The 22,061-nt window shown below is 39.3% G+C and overlaps 1 protein-coding gene across 1 annotated transcript in view; it reads right to left on the bottom strand.

The window, feature by feature from the left end:
- Window positions 1-249: 249 nt before the first annotated feature.
- BLTP3B (bridge-like lipid transfer protein family member 3B) overlaps window positions 250-22,061 on the bottom strand; it is a 61,054-nt gene continuing 39,242 nt past the window's right edge. Inside the window, exons 14-21 of the mRNA XM_065649179.1 lie at window positions 20,161-21,659; window positions 19,574-19,749; window positions 18,040-18,176; window positions 14,645-14,795; window positions 8,298-8,554; window positions 6,081-6,189; window positions 3,268-3,410; window positions 250-2,570 (exon numbers count right to left, since the gene is read on the bottom strand). Of these exons, the coding sequence (XP_065505251.1) occupies window positions 2,445-2,570; window positions 3,268-3,410; window positions 6,081-6,189; window positions 8,298-8,554; window positions 14,645-14,795; window positions 18,040-18,176; window positions 19,574-19,749; window positions 20,161-21,659 (2,598 nt within the window). The 3' untranslated portion in view covers window positions 250-2,444. The remainder of the gene's footprint in view (window positions 2,571-3,267; window positions 3,411-6,080; window positions 6,190-8,297; window positions 8,555-14,644; window positions 14,796-18,039; window positions 18,177-19,573; window positions 19,750-20,160; window positions 21,660-22,061) is intronic.

Here is a 22,061-nt window from a genome sequence, read left to right as displayed (position 1 = left end):
CTCCAGACTCTGTTCCATTTAGTTCTCTGCAGAGTAAAAGCTGCGATTCATTCAAGAGGCTCTACTGACGGCACACATTTCCTATCCAGGGTTTAAGGAGGTTTTGAACACCAGCAGAGCCCTGAGAATGAATTAAACCTTTTTATTTAATCTGAGGCCTCTAATCACTATTTTTAGGACAACCTATTAAGGCTTAGTTTAAATTCACACTTTCCAGCATTAATAAACTAACCCTCCACATTTTTCAATAGCAAAACTTGTTTCAGAGTGACACAGCACTATCCCTCCCAGTAAATGTCAAGTCCACAACCAAGCACACCCACCTCTTCTGAATGGTCCCCTGCCATGAAGTGGACATGTATTCAGTTACAATGAAATGCAAGAAAGGGACATCCTGAATTTCAACATCTGTACTGAGAAGAGCTGGTTTGGATTGTTGCTTTGGGTTTGGTTTGTGTTTGTTTTTTGTCAAAAGCAGCAGGCACTTGCTTGTGCAGTAATAAGGACAGGCATTTGATATTGCTGTTTATTTCTTTTTAAAAATTAAACAATTCTGAACATATTATTCTAGCAACATGCTACTAAGCACTCTATACATTCCTTTCTTCAGAATAATTCTAACTACATCTTGGCAGGGATAAACTGAGTTAGAATTACTGACTATAATAGTACCAATCAGAATTAAACCAGTTGAGAAGAACTCCTCCCCCGAATCTGACATGATATTTGTGTGAAACTGGACTACCCATATTTAATACTGTATTGTCTTAAATACCTTCTGAAATATAAATATTTAGTTTCTCTATTAGAAACAGTTGTGTGTGTATTTTTCATCTTATTCAGAATAATAAGATAAAAACTTCCATGGGCATTAGAGGGAGTTTCAACTAAGATTTCGTAAGGCAGGCTTTAAAATAGTACCTGAACTAGTTCTTCCACGGAGTTCTTGATTAAAATCTGCATACTTTCAATAGCTATTTTCAGCAGCATAAGTTATGTGTCCTCCAAAAAGTTTTAATGAAAACCCTTTTAATTAAAATTAGTTTGACAGCCTGAATATGCAAATTCAAACCACAGGATACTAAATACTTTTTGAGATTTGTCTGCATATCTACAAACAAAACTTCCCTCAAACATCCCATGGAGCAGAAACAATCGTGGTAGCAATTAAAAGATTTTCAGTTGTCAGATTCAAGGTCGCTAGTTAGATTATTCAGTCATTTTTACTTCTAGCAAAAACACTCTCTTACAGGCAAGTATATTTTTGTATGTTGTTTCCTAAACTGTTTAGAAGCACACTCTTATATTCTCTATTTTACAGCGTTGTGCTTTTTAATTTATTCATCTGTACCAGTTTTTAGTTGAAAATTATTGTTCGATTTGTACAAATCACCCATGATTTATACTGTGTAATTACATTTCATGTAATCTCACAATTTCATTGGGTAATTAAATTATTCTCTACAGCTTTTTTATCAAAAAAAACAAGATACAATTAATGAATCCCTGTAGGATTTAGCCCCCTCTCACAAGCATTGACATTACATATTTAAATACATCGGACTGAATGCTCGGGCATGTCTGATGAGTTGTGCAGATATCAGACACGCAGGCAAAATGGCTCAAAGCTCATCTCTCCCAGAGGGCTGCATCCTAGTGCAGGGCTGTATCCTCATCACAGAGAGAGGAGAAGAAAAAGTGTAAATGTCTAAATTACATCAGCTGTACAGACACAGTGGACTTTTCACGCAGAAGGAAAGCCCAGTAGTATGCCCTCTTACTTAAATTCCCCAGAATTTACTGTGGTATTTTAGGACAGCGTATGGAAAAGGGATACAGAAATCTATAGCACCAGAGGATTGTTTTTAAAATCCTCTCTGGGCAAATTACACTGAATTTAGGGCCAGTTTAGGGCTGGTATTTTAATTTTCAGCAACTATACTATTCTAGAGAATCTAGCCCATATCATCATAGTGCAAATGTAACCTCCTCTATAGATACCTTCTGGTAATAGTAAAACAACATAATCTTAACAAACAGAGGAACAGTTTGTTAATGAGGCATGGTACTTTTTACTCAGTTATGCACCTAGGCACCTTCTGTCGTTGCTAAGCCATCCATTTTTCACAAAACATTTTAAAAATAACATCTCCTTTGATAATATTAAAAGTAGATGATACGATTTCTTTCTTCAGTAAATTAACAAACTACAGTATAAACAGATTTTCTTCCAAAGTCATTTCAGTTTAAAATGGGCTGAAAAAAGTACAGTGTTTTAATGGTAATTTCAGAAAAGTAACTAGTTCACAAACATTTTGTTCGTAATTAAAAACTTTGTGACCAAAAAAAATAACCATGGCTTCCAGCAATTCACTAACAGTATTTTAGATGCCACCATCACCTGAAGTTCTGTTGCTGATGCATTGCACCAACAGAACAGTGTCCTACTTATGATCAACGTTCATCCTCTTTATCTGATGAAGCAGGGCATCGTTTTCCATTTGGACCTCAGCAAGGGCCATTTTGGCTTTGGCTAGTTCCTGTTTGAGACATTCGTTTTCTTCAATAAGCTGAAATGATGGGGTTAGAAAAGAGCATTATTAGTATTCCTGCATACTGTCAACTTTTGCCATGACAGAACTTTTCCATGTCTGGAAACAGACCTTTTCCAGGTCTGTTGGGGCTGAGTCAGTTGCGACTGATTCCCAGTCAGTGAGTGTAAAACGTGGACAGAGTTGATGCAGTTGGCTCAAGGCACCACAATATCCAACGTTTTAGCTACACCAGTTTCAGTCTGGAAGGGAGTGGACATGACACCAGGTTCTGGGCTCTGGGAATGGATTCTTACCCAGTGGAAAAAAGAGCCAAATTGATGCGGGAGTTGCATCATCATGAATTCAAAATCCAGGTATGATTGATAGTAAGGGTCTGACTTAACAGTCTAGTCCTTTCTCTTTGACAGTTATGTTGTACAGTGATGAGGGAGGTGGGGACAAGGGACTTGCTCCATCATAAAACTCCCTCATGTGAAGGAGAAGAATTAGTCTGCAGTGTATTATTAATCTATTTTAAAAGTAGTATGGAATTTATTTTGCATGTCCAAGTACTGAGCCATACTGTAACATCCATAATTCATATTTTCCATCTTGAACAGACTTCTGAACAGACGTAACCCCCACCCAACTCTAGATAATCTAACAATTACGATGATTAAGGACTGTAACATAAATTTGAGGGGAGGAAAAAGTCAAAAGGAATTCTAAATACCTCATTTTTAGAAGGTCTGGGAATTTCACAAGGAGTCTGCGTGGCTTGGTCCACTGTTTTATGTCCAACAGTCCCAGTTGCTTGCTGCAATGCACTACTTGAATTCTTGATCTTTGACACATCATTCTTTACTCTTTGATTGTCTATATCACAGAAAGATACTTGAGAGTAGTGCTTAGGGTTTTTTTGTCATATTTTTAAAGTTTGATTCTCCTCAGCACAAAATTAAAACCATCTAAACAAATATACTTGTAATATTAAGTGCATTCATATTTATCTCCCAAAATAAAATTTAAGAATAAAAATATAATTCAAAGTTATGTACTCTTTTGGAGGAAGAAAGAAGGAAAAGAGGCATGAGAAGCAGCAATATCTGGATTCCAGCTTGAAGAAAATTATCACATTTTTATACTGACGAATATCATCCCCACAGAATATGCATTCTGAAGAATTAGAAGTTTGAGAACTATTAATATTGCTATTAATATATTGTGTCCAGGTCCAAATCTCATCTGAAGACTGCATTTACATTTGAAGACACAGTGAAATAAACCTGCGGGATAAAGTTTCTAAACTAGAAAATAACTTAAATTACTTGGCATTAAAGAAACTTTCTAGCATTTATAATTGAAGTGCCCTGTAACATCTAGTCAAATATACTGATGTACACCAAGGGAAAAATGCGGGCCGTGGTTCTCAATAGTCTAAAAAAAATACTCTGTTTTTTTGTCCTTTTTAAACATTTCCTTCTAAACAAGAGTTTTCTGTTCATTAACCCCTCCTGCCACCACACACACAAGAGGACTCAAACATGTAGCACTGCAGATGCATAAATCACTGCAGTGCAGATAGCATTGACCTCTGCCTTTGAAGTCACTGGACCTGAGGAGTCTGTGATAAGAAAAGGGATCAAAGCACTTCAGGAAAAGGAGGAAAAATTATGAACAGAAAGAAACCTTAAAAACTGTATTTTCTCACTAAATTACTATTTGTTCCAATGTCTAGTATAAAAAGATGGCCAAAATGCATTGAACATCTTTAAACAGTCAAACAATGTCTTAGATAATGTGGAGAAATTAAATAGAAGCAAATGATGCCGCAGGATACCTCTCAGAAGTCCAGTCCATCTTTGCTACATCTTCCCATGAGGTAGGTAAAGGGGGCATTAAGATCACCCTGCAGCCTCCTCTTCCTCAAGTCATCCAATACATTGCAAATTGCTGGATTACTATATTCAGGACCTGGATGAAAGGGTAGGATCACCCTCTGCAGTTTTGTGAACACCAAACTGAAGGGTGACTGACACACTGAGGCACAAGGCTGGTTTTCAGAGGAACTTGGACAGGCTGGAGAAATGAGCTGACTGGAGCCTCATGAAGTTCAGATGAAGCCAACGCAAAGTCCTGCAGCTGGGAGAAAATAACTTCTTGCTCTACAATAGGGTGGAGACCAACTGGACAGAAAGCAATATTGCAGGAAATGACCTGTAGGCCTTGGTGAACAAGAGGATTTATCATGAGTCAGCAGTGAGCTCACAGCAAAGACGAGGCACATACAGGCTGAACTAGCAAGGGCGTAGCCAGCAAGATGAGGGAAGCTACTGTGCCTCTCTACTCAGCACCCGTGAGACCACATCTGGAATACTGGATCTGGTTTTGGATTCCCTAGTGTGGAAAAGACACCAACAGCAGAGGGACCACCGAGATAATCGTGGCCAGGAGCACATGTACAAATGACGGGCTCAAGGTGACACGTGTGTTAAATCTGAAGATGAGAAGGCTCTGGGGTGATCTCACTGCTGCCTTTGCCTAACTCATGGAAGGGTATAGAGAAGATGGACCAGACTTCCCTGAGGTGCTTGGAAAATGCTCAAGCATCTCTGTCTTGAGGTGGCAGGACAGGAAGCAACAGACACAAGCTGCAACAAAGGAAATTCCATATAGACATTACCAAAAAATTAAGTATAAGGGTGGTCAAACACTGGGACAGATTATTTAAGGCAGGTTGTGGTATCGCCTTGTTGATGCTTGAAACTTGAGTGGACAGGGCATTGAGCAACTTGATCTAATCTGCCCCTGCTTTGAGCAAGCAGTAGGACCAGACGACCTCTAGATGCTTCTTCCAACCTAGATTACTCTATAATTCTTTGACATCTGTGAAAGACAACAGGAAAGTTCCAGCTCTAAAATTTATTGCCTTGTTACAACTATTTAGTATTTGCCCATTCTTATAGAAAAAAAATAGTTAAGTGTATACATGTTTCATGAAAAGTATGAAGTTAAATCATTGTTCAAATTACAAGCCTCAGTGCAATCCCAGCCATGAGCTGCCAAGACACCACCATAATATACAGAACTGAAAACTGCTGCTAGTACTTCTCAAATAGTATTTTGTTTTACAATATGCACTATTACTACCTGTAACACAAAAAAGCAAAGACAACAGGTAACCACCTTGGTAATCTGTAAAGAAAGGCAATTTTTTTGTTTGGTTTGTAGTCAAAGGACCCTTAGACTTATCATGATGAAGCAATATGCACTGATGAAGCGTATCCTGATGAAGTTATATGCATGTTTTTATTTCTCTCAGATTGATTTGGCTGTGGGTTGTTATCACAGCCAATGCACTATTCAAAAAGGTAATTTTCCTGTATGGCACTACACTTAGAATTAAGGTATATGGCAACTCAACTTATATAAGTTATCATCTATTGTCTTTTCATTATTAGCCACACGTCTGCACAAAGGAAAAAAACAGTATTAATAATAATTAGATTATAATACTGAGATATCAAGGTGCAGGAACATACAAACCTGTAATGAGAAAAGTGCCATCATCATTTCGTTCTATCCAGAGTATGTCAATATGTAGTTTTATGGGTACCAGCTCAGATGGCTTGAGATTTTCACGTGGACTGTCATCCTAAAAAATAAAAGTATTCCAAAATGAGTGTACCAGAAATGAAAACAGCTAATTAAGATGTTCAATTAAACAGAAGTGGATTTAAAGGAACTTGAAAGGGAACATTTCAGAGTAGAGTTTTCTAATGGGATCTCCACTAAACTTTTGCTCCATTTTTCTTCCAGGGGATCATATTAAAGGCCCAAATTGATCTCTGGAGGAAGCCTGCTGAACTCAATATATATCGTCTGACTAAAATACTTCAAAGTATTTTTACAGACATCTCAATAAGATTATATCCCAACACAAGACATTCTTTAGCTCAGGAGCTCTCGGAGTCAGAGATAAGAAGCCCACACTGTATCTGATTTTCCCTTGAACTATTAATATTTAAAGATTGAAAGGGTGCAGCTCTCCTTCTGGAGCAGATTTTGTCTTTTTAGAATTTAGTTTGGGATGATACCAGCTGCAGTTCAGTTATGTTACTGCACTCAACAGAAGAGAAGCTTCACAAACTACTTCTTTTGGGGTCTCTCCAGGAAATCTTTATAGTCCATTATCGCTGTCAAGCAGAATAACACAGCCAGTATAGTCAGCAACTATACATATCAGCATTAAGCATGGAGCAAGAAAACTGTTGAGATATAACTTCCAAAGTTTCTTGAAACAGCACTGAGATTACAATAGAAAATGTTAAAAATAAAGTAACTTTTCTTAAATTCTGCCCCCCCTCATGAAACACACTGCATCAAGGCTCATGCAGAAGAAAAAGAAACTGCATTGAATAGGCAATGTAGCATAAATTTCTTTATCACCCAACAACTCTGTAGAAACAAATCAAATCTGCCGTTTGTCAACCACCATGAGCAACTTCACTATGACTTGAGTGCACTGCTGAGTGAGCACTTTGGTGCTTTCGCTGCCAAGCAGACTCTTATTGCCAGTTTATTCATCTATATTCCCCACCTCAAACAGCTGCCTTCTCAAGAATGTTTTGCTTAAGTCTGCCTTCTGGCCAATTAACCAGCACAATTCTGTTTTTAAATTTAAATGACTATACATCAGAGACTTTCCTTTTTGCATTAGGGCATTTGCATATGTGATACATTGAAAGCTGAGGAACAGATCCACAGCTCTTACAGAAAGTGCTGCTCCTGTAGTAGAAACAGCCTTAAGTGAGCGCCTAAGGATCCTCAGGGGATGGAAAAGCTGCATCACAGAGGGAGGAAACACTGATGCACTCTGAGTAAAACACTATAGAGATAACAATTGCCCTTCTAGTCAAGAACGATCTTAGCAGAATCAAGCCCTCAGCCCCAGATGCAGAACTGGAGCTGCTATTCCAGCCCTCACTTTGTTCAAAGTTTATATGGGTGATTATTAATTTCCAAAGCGAAGTTATAATTATCTTTATGGTTGTAACACCCCACCAAAAAAAGTGTCCTTATCTTTATATTCTATGGTTGTGCAGCACAGAACTCAGCCCCTCCTTTAAATGTTTGAAAGAAAAACCCCTGGAAGACTTGAGCAGGAATGTCCTCTTAACGTTACTATTTTAAGTTATGGTGGCGAGAAAAGCTTGCATTCTTTAGTTTCTGTTTCCAGGTAGGGCAGAACATGAAATCTGGGTTCTAAGAAACAGGAGCCACGTGGTTTGAACTGGAAATTCCCATGATTTTTTTTCCTTCTTTTGTGCAGTACTTCCATTGCAAGAACAATCCTTTAAGTAGGAAAGAGAATTAAATTCTAAAATCTGTGTTTTGTAACTAGAAAACTATTACTATGCTAAGCAATAAAACCCAACTAGAATAATCCACGTTGTGCCTTAAGGAACTTGGTATACCTTACCTATAAAACTCCCAGACTACAAAAGAGACTGGGAGAGGAGGAAAAAAAGTATAAAATATTAATTCATATAAATAGTTTGGTCATGCAGAGAATTCCCTCCTAGGCATACCACAGAACTAACCAAATCTATGGATTTTAAATTGTTTTAGTGTTATCTAAAGACCTCCCAGAGTATACTAGCAGTTTCTTTGAAGTTAACTGTACCCGGATTAGTAATTTATCATCAAAGAAACAAGAACACAATTTCTTTAGAGCAGCCAAATAGCTTATTGTTAACATACTTTTAAATTAATCCTTGCATTAGAAACTTTTATCTTCATAGGCATCACTTCTGCGACAGTTTCATCTTCTAGAAAATGCTGAATGTTTGTGAGGGAAGATGTTAGAAATTCAGCACTGAAGTTCTCTACATGACACTGAAGAAAACCGTTTTTTACAGCCAGCAGAGAATGTCTGACAGCACTAGGCCCATTTTCCCATCTCAAACTAATCTCAGGTGATGAATTAACTGGTCCAGCCACAGATTTCCAGTCAGAACCTGTTGCAAAAGGAAAACAAATTCCCATTAAAATTCTGCAATGTACAAAAAGCAATTATGACACAATTACTTGTACCTCTGTTGTCTGACTGATTTTCCAAAAGTACTTTAGAAGTATCATCCACAAATTAGTGTGGCAAATCCAGAACTTCAGAGCAAATTTCTATGTATATCAAAGTACTAAAGAGAAATAAACAGCACATATAAGTAATAGTACCTCACTGTGACAACAGAGAAGGACCATTCACAAAAAACCCTGTGTTTCCTCAAAGTCTTGACAACAGAAAAACAATTATTTTGCATATTTTTCCACTAACTCCTTCAGTTTTAAGTCAGGAAAACTTTTAAGTCACTTGACACTTTAGAAGAGCAGGGATTCTCTTGGAAAAGCAGAATTTCCTGACTCGGGAACATAAACAGCAAGGCAGTAAGACAGAGAGCATGACCACATGGTGCTTCCATTATTTGGGTAGCGGTAGATTTAAACCTTAAAAAAAAAAAAAAACACAACAAAAAACCCTAGCAGTTTCTTTAGATTCAGTATCTTAAGCAGTAAAGACAACTGCAACATTCAAGTAAACAGTTCTAAAAATAAAATAAAATATTTAAGGTAACCGGATTATCAGGAGTAGTGTGGCCAGTATCTATTTGCTGTACAAAAAGGATGGTTCACAACCAGAAATAATTACCCCATGGATTCTCAAGTCATTTGGTCACTATGATGGCTGACCTACAGAAATTATCTGCATGACCAAAACCATATTCACAATAATTATATTAAGAAGCAAACTTTGAAACTTGAGAGATAGCTGAAATCAAAGTAACTCAAGTAAAATAAACTGAATTATGTTAGTTTATATTAGCAGAGCATCTACCTGTTAAACAAATTTGAGAGAATTAAAATAAAAAATGCTTCTCGATTTAAACTCTGGTTTCCCCGGGAAAGTCCAATGTTTACAAGCTTAGAAATTGGAAAAAAAGAAGTGGATAAAAAAATTTAAAGATTCACTAAGACTTCCTTTTTCTAATTTTGTTTCTTAATACTGTTCTTTCTCCTCTCCCCGTACTACTCACATGCAATTTATTATAACCTGCCCTCTTCCTGATTTCTGTTTGTGCATATATGAGCAATAACCAGAAAGCTGAAGAGAAGGTGTACAGAAAATCTACGAGCAGCCTTCCAATAACTACGATGAAGTTGTGTAGACAGAGCCAGGTGCTCCTCAGAAGGTTGAGAGACAGCAGGTCAAATTGCAACAAGAGAGGTTCAAACTGAATGTAAGGAATGAGGAAAATGAAGCGGTGATGCAGGCTTCCCAGAGAGGTTGTGCAGTCTCCGCCCTTGGAGGTCCTTTCCAAGACCTGATGGGACAAAGCCCTCAGCAACCTGGCCTGATCTCAGAGCTGACCCTGCTTTGAGAACAGGATGGGACTAGAGATGTCTCGTCATCGCCTCCTCCACTCTACTCCCAATTATCCTGTGATCCCGTGAAGTGCAGGTCTCCTCTGTGGTGCCTTCTTTGCTGTGTACCACCTAATGGTAAGTAGTAACGTGCACTGCAACGAGTGCAGCGTGCTTTACCTCTCCATTTCAGAGATAACCTACTCTGACTGACACGTACTGCAAAACACTGGTGGTCTGCAAGTGACATCACTTCTCTATAGTAAAGCTTATCCGGGCTGCCTGTATATAAAGGAAAACCATACTGCATAGAATTAGTATACCTTCTGAAACTATGCATCTGGTTTACAAGGCACTTGGTTAAAATTCCAAGGCGCCACTGCTGATCACACTATATTTGTGTGACACGAGCTTCCTCATACATCAAGTCTCTATAGATATAATCAGGTATCCCATTAAAGAAAAGACATTTGCAGCATGTGAACACATTTTTAAAAGATATCATTACTATATTGTTAATTTCTACTGCAGTGCTATAACAACTCTTCACAGCATTAGTATTTAAGAATTCAGGTTCTTGATACACTAAACCAGCTGAAGCACAGATCGAAACTGTAGAAACCAGATGGCAATTCGCTAAGTCACACTGACACTATGCTGGGTCAGATTCATTTGGAAACGTGGGACTGAATAAAAGTTACACAGATTAGGCAATGAGTCCACACTGAAGGTACAGCAGCTTCACGTCGGTATCCCACAAGTCTTTGCAACAATGTCGTTTGCATTCTCCCCACTTCTTGTCCCCAAGATCAGTATCTCTAGATCCTCAAAGCCTTTTCAAGGTAAAATTATAGAGCATAAGCTTTCTTTATGGATAGATATAGATTTTCTGTGGTTGCAAAGTTGCAGAAGTACCACATGCACTCAGCCCAGTCAGTGGCCAGAGACAGAGCCCAAGTCAAGCCCCAGCACCGGCTGGTTACCAGTCACACCAAGTTCTCCACTACACCTAGGAGGAATTCCTATTTGCCCTTGGGAAGCAGGAGTAAGTAAATGTTACCTGCTCAGTTCCTCTTAAGCAATATGTGATATATTAATTTTCAAAACTACAGACCAGACTGCTTCGAGTTACCTCTGGAACCTTCAGCAGTGGCTTATAAAGGGCCTAACGAGAACCTACGAGAAGACAAAGGACATTGGGGTAAAACTGGCTTTGGTCCAGATTCCTAACAACTGGAGAAGTGGACCACATCCCTAGTGGGGATGCTGATATGGCACCTAGAAAAGTTAAACACCTACTGTGTTCCTGGACAATGTGCTTCCCCTGAGAGGGAACCAAAGTGAAGAAAACAGATGCATGCAATGCCTGTGGATCCCAACTGCAACTAAACACACTGTCTCTGGGAAAGCAACTCCAAGAGAACACCAGGAAGAAGGTTCTGAGCAGTCAGGAGGAACTGTATCAGTGTCTGTTTTGCCTATGACTATTTTAAAAATTGAAAAAACAAAACCAAAAACTGGGTTAAGAGAATGGGTGAGAAGAAGGATAATTAACTTCCTATGTTCATCTCAGAAAACATGCAGGCTAGTCAACCATTCTAGACCGAGTGCAGTCAGACAGACATATAGCAAGAGGCAGCAACTTTTTCAAGTAATACTGCCCCCACCTGAACACAGTACAGGTCTGAAAACTGTAATTTCCAGTTTCAGTACAGCACACAACAGACAGTGCCTGGAGCTACAGCAGCCGAGCAGAGTAATTAATTTGCTTTCGTGACGGCAGATTAATTGGGTTTGTCTTTCTGTACGATGCCCAGTTCTCGTGGATGACCTAGCGCAGCAGGAGAGCCAGGGCACATCCACATATCTATTGGCACTCTCGAGGCAAGGTAGATGAATATATCATCAGTCTGGGATGACAAAGACCAGTGGGGAAGAACTGTAAATGAACAAGAGATTCTTCAGCCTCTGCTGTGAACCAGAACCTCTCCCTTTGCTACTTCTGTGAATAGAGGTTTCCACAACACTACCAGCCGTGACTCCATCCTTCAATCCTTCCAATGTTTAAGTAGTCCTAGATCGCACATTTCCCTTACAAAACAACAACAACAACAAAACCCAAACTAAAACCAACACAAACAACTCCCCTAAAAAAACCTCCCCCTGGCCTAAAAAAAAAAACCCACAACACAAAAAGCACCCCCAAAAGTATCACACAACAACAAACCAAACCCAGAAAACAACAAACCACACTGCAAGTACCAGGTACTTTTTGTGGTTCTAGCTCAGAGAGAAGAGAATTAGCTACAGTCTGTGAGAGGAAGGCCAGCTCTCCAGATAGGAGAACAACGACCACTCTGTCCAATGAGTCTCTGCAGTTGGTTTGGGAAACTTTATTTCTCCTTCAAGGATCTATATTCTTCCCACAAATACAGAGAAAGAAATAAGCAATATGTTCTCTAAGTATTTCCAAGATCAGAAAAGAATGCCTGCATCATTGCCAGAAGAACCCACCAAAGTGTAGAAAAACAGCAGAAGAAAAGACCACACGTTCAGCCTCAGCCATGAAGCCAACCTTGGTTATCCTGCAGATATCTGGAAGGGGCATAGTCAGGAGAGAATGAAGTAAAAAATGCATTAAACAATTCAGAAGCTGCTATGCACTGCTGTTCCCTTTTCCTCCACACATGACAAGGTCTCACTAGAAGCACTGTCCTTCCCAGAGTACCTCTGCCATACCTCATCCCCCTGTCTTCTGTTATTGCTTCCAGACCAGATCTGATAGAGCCATCGTCCTGCAGCCAGCCCTGCAGGGAATTGCACAGCTGCCACATTGCCCTCAAACTCATTCCAGCTATTAGGCACGCTTCCCGTTCTATACCTACTCCATTAACAATATAGTAGGTTTTTAAATGGTTATTTTTACCCAGAACCCCTTCATAGACTGCAATTATGACTTGATTATTCATTGCTTTACATGGCTCCTCAGTTTACTGGTTAAAATTGTTAATTCAGCACTTGAGTAAGTTTTATTAAAGGTCTTGGGTGGTTGCTCTTACTGGGATATTTTCTTACACTTTTGCTCACTGGTTCTTTCAGTTGTATTTTGTTACCACTAACTCATTTAAATTGTTTCTTTTGATGTAATTCTCAGGCTTTTTTCCAACCTTGATCTTCTCGATTTTTTTAAACTGTTTTTTTCCTTCGTTCTTTTAGAATAAATGTGGGAGATGGGGAGCAGCAGAGGTTGCAGCAGATTCCTGACTCAGTACAGAAAGCACAGCCCTACGGTCAAGAGAAGATCAGTGGAGTGAAGATGCACCTTACAGAATGGGAGTGATCAGCAATATACAAAAAAAGTGTTGTTAGCCCACCCACCCAGGTACCCACCAGAAAGAGAAAGGAAGAGAAATGAAATGGCAATATTTGTAGATTCCAGTCACATTATAACCATCTGGCCATAAAATGAGCCAGTGCACAAGCCTCTTGTAAGCAGCTGAACCAGAGGAAGCAGGTTCTAGTTTCAGATCCACACGAGAGTGGGAAGGTGGCATGTTCTTACTATTACTCCCTCTTGCTTTTACAGAGGATATGACAGATGACCAGAAATCAATTTGTCTGCTGTATGAACTGAAGGTCAGCCATGAGTCTTCCCTGCTGAACCTCCCTCTTGCCTTCAGATGCCCTAACGCAACTGCAACATCACACAACAGCTGCTCAGGCAGCAGTTGCTGGCAACTGCTCACCTTACCCGTAAACAGGTTCTTTAGCTACAGCATCAGAGGTTGCACAACCAAGCACAACTTCCCAAAGAAAATCCACATTGCTGCAAGGCTTAAAGTAAACGGCAGCCAACAGCTGCTATAGCTATTTCCTGGGAAAGGAGATGAACCAGAAGCAGGAGCATTGTGGATGTGCCCCCAAAACCCTACAGCGCAACAGAGCTGGCATCCAGCAATCCATGTGGAAGGCTGGCAGAGGGCAGCAAAGCAAACTGTGACAAGAAGCAGCATGCCAATGCATCGTGCCAAGGAAAAACCCTCAGTATGTGAACCAGGCTTTCTGGCAGAGAATGTCTATGTACTCATGCCCAAGAACAGCTCTGACAACACACTGGTTGATCCAGTTGTGCAAATATCTGGCATGAAACTACACCCTGTGTTCCTATCGAGCTTAAAAAAAAAAAGGCTGTTCTTGCAACTCTCATTTCCTGACACAGCGGCAAATCTTCACTTTTCTTAAACCATAGATTATAAATCTGTTTAAACTGTGAGTATTAATTTAATGTAGAAAAATAGATCTTGAATAAAAGCAGCAGCTCTTCAAACCGAGATACGTTTAAGCAAAATATCATTAGAACGGTAAAGGAATTCCATCTTCATAAAATAGTAACATAATAAAATGCAACTTATTTAATTTAGAAAAAGCAAACTAATGACCACAATTCAATGCAATGTGTGTCTTTTTTTACCTGCACTATCAGAAATCGTTCTATTTTTGTTTCTTTCCCTTTCAATGTATTGGAAAAAAACTCAGAGCAGATATTCTAAACCAGCATACAAAGGATGCTATTGTATTAACATAAAACTGTTTTTGTGCTTTAAGGCTAATACAGTGTTTTTATTTACTTAGAACAAATGTTTCCAACCCCAATTTCACAACACTGAAATGTCACTGTCAGTTCTTACCAACAGTTCTGTTGCAAAGATAGTGTCGAACACTGATATTTCCCAGTTGATTTGGTATCACTCGGTTGACCTGGAGGCATATTTCCATGTCTTCACCTCGGATGTCAATTTCACCATTAACACCAAATATTTGGAAAACCACAACAGACATCTGTCAACAACATCAAAATAAAACAATATGAGATTATAAATTACATTTAAAGTGGTTATTGTTTTTTTAAGTTCTGTATAAACCTTTTCCCCCACTGAAAGAAAAGAACCTTTGTCTCTTTGTCACTCCGGTCTTCAAAAAGGGCAAGAAGCAGGACCCAGGTAACTATAGACCGGTCAGCCTCACCTCCATCCCTGGGAAAGTGATGGAACACCTTATCCTTGATGCCATCTTAAGACATATCAAGGATAAGAGGGTCATCAGGGGCAGTCAACATGGCTTCACCATGCTTGACCAACCTCATGGCCTTTTATGAAGACATAACGAGGTGGATAGATGATGGCAGAGCAGTGGAAGTGGTCTATCTTGACTTCAGTAAAGCATTTGACACCGTCTCCCACAGCATTCTCACGGCTAAACTGAAGAATTGTGGCCTGGACAATCAGGTAGTGAGGTGGACCGCAAACTGGCTGAAGGAAAGAAGCCAGAGAGTCGTGGTCAATGGGGCAGAGTCTGGTTGGAGACCTGTATCTAGTGGAGTGCCTCAAGGGTCGGTACTGGGACCAGTATTATTCAATATATTCATCACTGACTTGGATCAGGGAATTGAGTGCACTATCAGCAAGTTTGCTGATGACACCAAGCTGGGAGGAGTGGCTGACACACCAGAAGGCTGTGCTGCCATCCAGTGAGACCTGGACAGGCTAGAGAGTTGAGCGGGGAAAAATTTAATGAAATACAACAAGGGAAAATGTAGAGTCTTGCATCTGGGCAGGAACAACCCCAGGTTCCAGTATAGGTTGGGGAATGACCTATTAGAGAGCAGTGTAGGGGAAAGGGACCTGGGGGTCCTGGTGGACAGCAGGATGACCATGAGCCAGCACTGTGCCCTTGTGGCCAAGAAGGCCAATGGCATCCTGGGTGTATTAGAAAGGGGGTGGTTAGTAGGTTGAGAGAGGTTCTCCTTCCTCTCTACTCTGCCCTGGTGAGACCTCATCTGGAATATTGTGTCCAGTTCTGGGCCCCTCAGTTCAAGAAGGACAGGGAACTGCTGGAGAGAGTCCAGTGCAGGGCCACAAAGATGATTAAGGGAGTGGAGCATCTCCCTTATGAGGAAAGACTGAGGGAGCTGCGTCTCTTTAGCTCAGAGAAGAGGAGACTGAGGGGTGACCTCATTCATGTTTATAAATATGTAAAGGGTGAGTGTCACGAGGATGGAGCCAGGCTCTTCTCAGTGACAACCAATGATAGGACAAGGGGTAATGGGTTCAAGCTGGAACACAAGAGGTTCCACTTAAATATGAGAAGAAACTTCTTCTCAAGTCAAGGTGACAGAGCCCTGGAACAGGCTGCCCAGGGAGGTTGTGGAGTCTCCTTCTCTGGAGACATTCAAAACCCACCTGGACGCCTTCCTGTGTAACCTCATCTGGGTGTTCCTGCTCCGGCAGGGGGATTGGACTAGATGATCTTTTGAGGTCCCTTCCAATCCCTAACATTCTTTGATTCTGTGAGACATAACCCTTGCTCACAGAAAAACACAAAGCTTTCTCATTTCTTCTTCTTCTTTTCTTTTTGTAGCCATTGGCTTGACAATGGGTTGCTTAACTGTCCAAAGACAGACACTTGTATTTATAACCCACTAACACCAATTCAGAATTGGCCAGAAAAGTCATGAAAGGAAGGCAAAGAAGCGTGTGACCTACGTGACACCCAAAATCTTCTAAGGCTGCATTTGACTTCATGCATCTCGTAAGCACAACCAAGCCTGTGCGGTCTTGACCCAGACCAGGTTAAAGAACCAGGACAAGCTACTACACTTAGGTTATCTGCACAGCAGTCAGCCATTTTTCTTTAGTTACTGGATTGTAGTATCTTTCAAAAAAAAGTAGCAGCCAGTTTCAAAAGTCAGCTTTGGTATGAGAAGATATATGTCCATCATCATTGCTACTATTCTGGGCTCATTTTTCTAATGACTTTTTAGTTATATTCTCCAAGTAGAAAAAATATGCTAGCATGCATTTGCACAAAAAATCTGAATGAATTCTGTTTTGCCCATATTACCTACATGCACAGATGACTGGAAATGTATTTTAAAAGAACAAATCATTTAAGTGAGATGCTTTTTAATTTTTTTGTTTGTTTTTTAATGAAGGTGATCCACCAATATTTTAAAGCAAAGGTTGTATTACATGACTAGCATTACTAAAAAGGAAAATACATCAGCAAGCACACAACAGATTTCAGTAAATTCACTCTTTGGGCCCATATACTCTTAGGTTTCCAGTTCATTACCTTAACTGATACAAGAATATAATTTAAAAAGCACTGATTAGGGCAAGAGTCAGCAAGGAATAAGTGGATAGGCATGTGGAACACATTGGACCCTGCATGGTGTCTTGGGGAGGGAACCTCTCTCTATATGCACTATTCTTAGAAACTTTTCTAAATACTGGGCATTCTCCTGACATAATTGTGGACAAGAGGCAGAACATCATAGAATAGTTTGGGTTGGAAGGGACCTTCAAAGTTCATCTAGTCTAACCTCCTGCAATGAGCAGGGACATCTTCAACTAGATCAGGTTGCTCAGAGCCCCGTCCAGCCTGGCCTGGAATGTTTCCAGGGATGAGGCATCTACCACCTCTCTGGGCAACCTGGGCCAGTGTTTCACCACTCTCATTGTAAAAATTTTCCTCATGTCTGGCCTGAATCTCTTCTCTTTTAGTTTAAAACCACCACCTCTTGTTCTATTGCAACAGGCCCCACTCTGATCTGACCGAGTAGGGCAGTTGTTATGTCCCTATTTGAAAACACTACAGAATGTGCCCAGTGCTAAGGAAACATCTCCATATAAGAGATGTCAATTACAGTGTTTTCTTTTATCTATATTTGATGATGTTAAAAAGCTCATTTTAAATATCATATTCAACAGAGCATAAAAGAACATGATGAAATTACAAAATATTGCTATGTACTAAAGTAGAAATATTTTCTGACATTAAGACACTACTGTTATTTATCAACAGTGGCTGTGGAGGAGATAAAGACAGAGAATACTCAGTGTAACTTGGATTATAATTTGCATTTGTACTTAATCCAAGTGCACTAGATCTATAGGCTCACATAACGCACTGATGAAAGCTCCCAAAACTATTTCAAAAAACACCTCTAAAAGCATTCATTTTAGCTCCATTTTAAGGTTTAATTTACTGAAATGTGTATTCTAATGGAATTTGATAATATTACCATTTCTTCACTAGTCTCATGGGCATTCTCTGAAGCAGCGCTCATGGCATCTGGAGATGACCCATCACCATTTTCAGTCACTGTGCCTCCTTCACGGGCATTTTCTGATGGGCTTTGATAGTTTGTGGCTGTAATACCTTCCACACATACATCAGAAAAAACTCAAAGTTAGCAGAGCACAACCTGAATCACCCCTGCATTAAAAATGAAGCCAGTGCCTGTTACTGTATGCGTACATGAATGCATTTTTTAAAATTAGTTGAACAGCCTATTAAACGAACATTTATGACTCAACTGGCAAATCCAGAGAGTTCCAAGTTCTAGATGCTATGCAAGTGAGGCAGGATATACTGACAACACCAAAAAAAGCACTCTACACACATTGTTTAAAAACTTGTGCAGGGCCTTTTTTAGCCTTCCAAATCAAATATAAAACTGATCCAGCAGAAAAAAAAGGTTAAAGATTCCAATCCATGTATCTAAAATACTGCAAGTGCCTTTAGAGCAAATGCTAGCAGGTTTATGTTTAGAGAAATAAGCTATATATATATTTTCATTAGACTGATCATGGCAGCATTTCCTTGACAACTAGAGAGCATGCAGACTTAACCTGCAGTTAAACGTTGTTTAACAAGCTAAAAAGACACATAAAGGTTATTTAAAATGGAAAATGTATTTTATGGCATACTCCCACATAACCACATGCAAGAATACTCCTACAATCCAAATATATAACAGGTCTGCAAGTGAAGCATTCTCCTCAGTATTGCTCTAGCGTGAAAAGAAATCCCACAGGAAAAAAACACTGCCATTCTTTATTCGAAGTAGAATTTATCACAAAAGAGGCACCAATAAAGTTTTCTTATTTCCTGACATTAGAAAATTATTTAATTGGTTTTGCTGGAGCGCTACTAGAACATTACAATTGCATAAGTCCACAATACTGCAGACCATATAGTTATCATATGCCTGAATTCCTCCCTCAGATCGGGAGCAAACGCTCACGCATAGATTACAAAAAACTGTACAAACACCTGCTGTTAGTCAATAGCTGAGAACTGCTGCATCAGGAAAGGAGACTACCGAAGTTATCTGCCTAGTAATTCACATGGTGAGTATACGTGAAAATCCATTTCTTTTTCATCTACTCTTAAAATTAAAGCTCCTTTACCACTCCAAGCACGACAGTGATTCAGAGTACAAACACTGCCAAAGCAACGGCTCTTAAGCAAAGCAGAGAGCAGTTCTCCTTAATTCAGGGCTGCGACATAGCACTGCAATGCTTTTATTCTCCTCAAGAGGGGAAAATTAAGTGGTGTCTAATTAAGTAGCACTACTTAAGTAGCACACCATATTGCTTTCCCTTTAAATGATGTGCTGTGAATAGACTTGATATTACTGACTGGAGAAGCTAACAAAAATAGTGCCATAAAGTATCAAGGATTTGCTGCACTACAATCCTTTTTGAGTATTACTTTAGTAAAAATAAACATTTTCATGTATTGCTTAAAAATATTTTCTTAAACCTACATACCTTTCTCCAGAAAGCTTTGGCTGTCACTTCCATCACTCTCTATCAAATGATCCTCTAGCATCATACTGTCAATAGAGATGGTATCCAGAGAGACTTGTGATGGACTTCTCTTCATGTTCTTGTAAGAAACAGAGAATGCAGGGAGGTTGGACGGGCAGCGTTCCTTAGGCTTTGCACTTTTTGAATATAAAGACATCAGGAAATTATTCTTTAAAATTAAACGAATTACATAGATGTTACTTTAAAAAAAGATATAAAAGAACAAAATCTCGTTATTCAATAATCCTTTGGCAAGAAAGGGAGATAAGCATAGAAGAAATATGCATTCCTGTTGATACGTGTCAATATTTTTCTCAATACACATTTCATAACATTTAAACTGAAAGTAAACAGTTTAAAATAACTAACAGTTCATTTTAGCTTTCACTGAATGCAACATACTGCATAACTTATATCTTCATATGATTTTCAAATTTTTTCCACCTAGATGTTCACTTCTGTTGACCATTACTAAAATATGTGGCCAACAAGACTGATTAATATTTTCAAACGGTAGGAAAATTGATTTAGTATTAGATCTTCTATACCTTGATGAAGACTGGGATGCAAACATCCTAACTGAAGTCACCTTCTCTTTGTTGATTTCAAGCTCTTCAGATTCTAAGGCAGTTTCTGTTTCCAAGTCAGTGACTTGGTTAGGACAACCTTCAGTTGTACCTTCCTGTTCATTTAACTTATTTGAGAATACGTTTTTGTCATCCTCTTTATCAATGAAAAATTCAGTAGAATCTTCTCTCTTATTTAAAATGGATGCTGAATCCCTAGGATGAAAACTACTTTTCTCACTTAGAGGTCCACAAACCTCCTCTGAATCACTTCTACTAAAAAGTCCACTGCTTGCTCCTTCACTTGTATCTCCCAAACCTTTATCCGATGCATCATCTGAAAATGACGTCCCTTTCTGAAAATCCACATTACTGTCTGATTTAAACAAAAGAGGATCTATCAAAATTCCTTTAACAACTTCAGCATTCAGAGGCTTGCACTCATTTACACAACCAAAATCAGTGATACCAGCTTGCTCTATCTTATTGCCAACTAATTTACTCTCAGAAGTAAGAGCTTCCCCGTTTCCCAAAGGGGAGAGCTCTGGTGCCGTGGGACTTTCTTCTTCCACAAGTGGAGACTTACAAGGGTTTCCCTGAGTCACTGGATGGAGCAGTAAGGCCAGTTCTGCACTTTTCAGCAGGATCCCAATGCAGACATCTGTTTGCTGTGCAGGTTTTCCTGTCACTGCTTCCACATCGTTCCTTAAGTTTTCCAGGAGCAATACAAGGGATTCATGGAGAAGCAGCAAAAAAAGATACTGGTAATGATTGATCTGCATGCTGACATGTCTTTGAACGTGGACTAGAACATGTACATCTGCGTCGGAGGAAGAGCTTTCAGAAAGCACCCCTGAAGTGTCTGAGATTGGAACACCGTTGGTTAAAGGCTCCGTTTCAGTGCTGTAATATTCCTTCAGAAGTTTTTTACGTTGTAGTCTATTAGCAAGATCACTAGATTCACTTTTTGGAATGTTCCAAGGTGTCTGATCATGTGATAAAAGCTCTTTTTGTGACTTTGCAAATCTCACTGGCTGGCAAATCCAAAGTGAAAGAGGGAATGAGTCCACAAAGCTTATTGGTCGGCCTTTCCCACTTTTCGTTCCTTCATAATCTATCCAAAACTGGGAAAAATGCAAGGCCCAAACATCCGTAGCTGCGGATGTCTTTAATGCATATTTATTCAATTTTGGGGTGATATAGCCTTTATAAACATCATGCATTTTAGTATCTTGTTCATGAGCATGTCTCTGGAAGATTGGATGCAAAAGATTAAAATTCTTCTGCGACTTAGGAAATGTGGTGAAAGTTCTACTGAAAAATTCACAGTCTTTGAAGTCCTGAAACAAAGCTTCCAGATCAGAGTGCCTGCAGTTTGGTGAGTATCTTGTATTCGTAGCAATCATCTCTGAACTTTGAACGGAAAGTGCACGAGGTTGATCTTTATGAATTTCAGGTTTGTTTTCAGATGGGATGATGAACTGCAAGAGAGAAATATATTTCATCTAGTTATAAATATGTAGGTTAAGAGGGTATATAATAAATAAACAAAATAATATTCATGACAGCTAAAATAAAGGAATATAATTATAATTTTGTGAGAACTCAAGTGTAATAACACAGAATAGGGATAAATCAGGCTCATGGATTATCATTTTTGTTCCCTCTCATTTTTAAGAAGGATGCTGGCACATCTAAAACTCAGTGTTTGCATGAAAACGTTAAGGGTCTCAGGCTTTTCTCATCTGAAGGGTTTAGATTTAGGTCAGCTATATTAGGCTGAGGAGTCTCAGTAACAGCCTGGCAGACAGTTTCTTCAAGTGTTTCAGGTATTTACAACTTTGAACTCAAAATATTAATTCTCTGATTTTCAATCTAATTTG

Source organism: Caloenas nicobarica, chromosome 1 (genome assembly GCF_036013445.1).
Source record: "Caloenas nicobarica isolate bCalNic1 chromosome 1, bCalNic1.hap1, whole genome shotgun sequence".
NCBI classification, from domain to species: Eukaryota; Metazoa; Chordata; class Aves; order Columbiformes; family Columbidae; genus Caloenas; species Caloenas nicobarica.
This window is presented reverse-complemented; position numbering and strand designations above follow the sequence as displayed.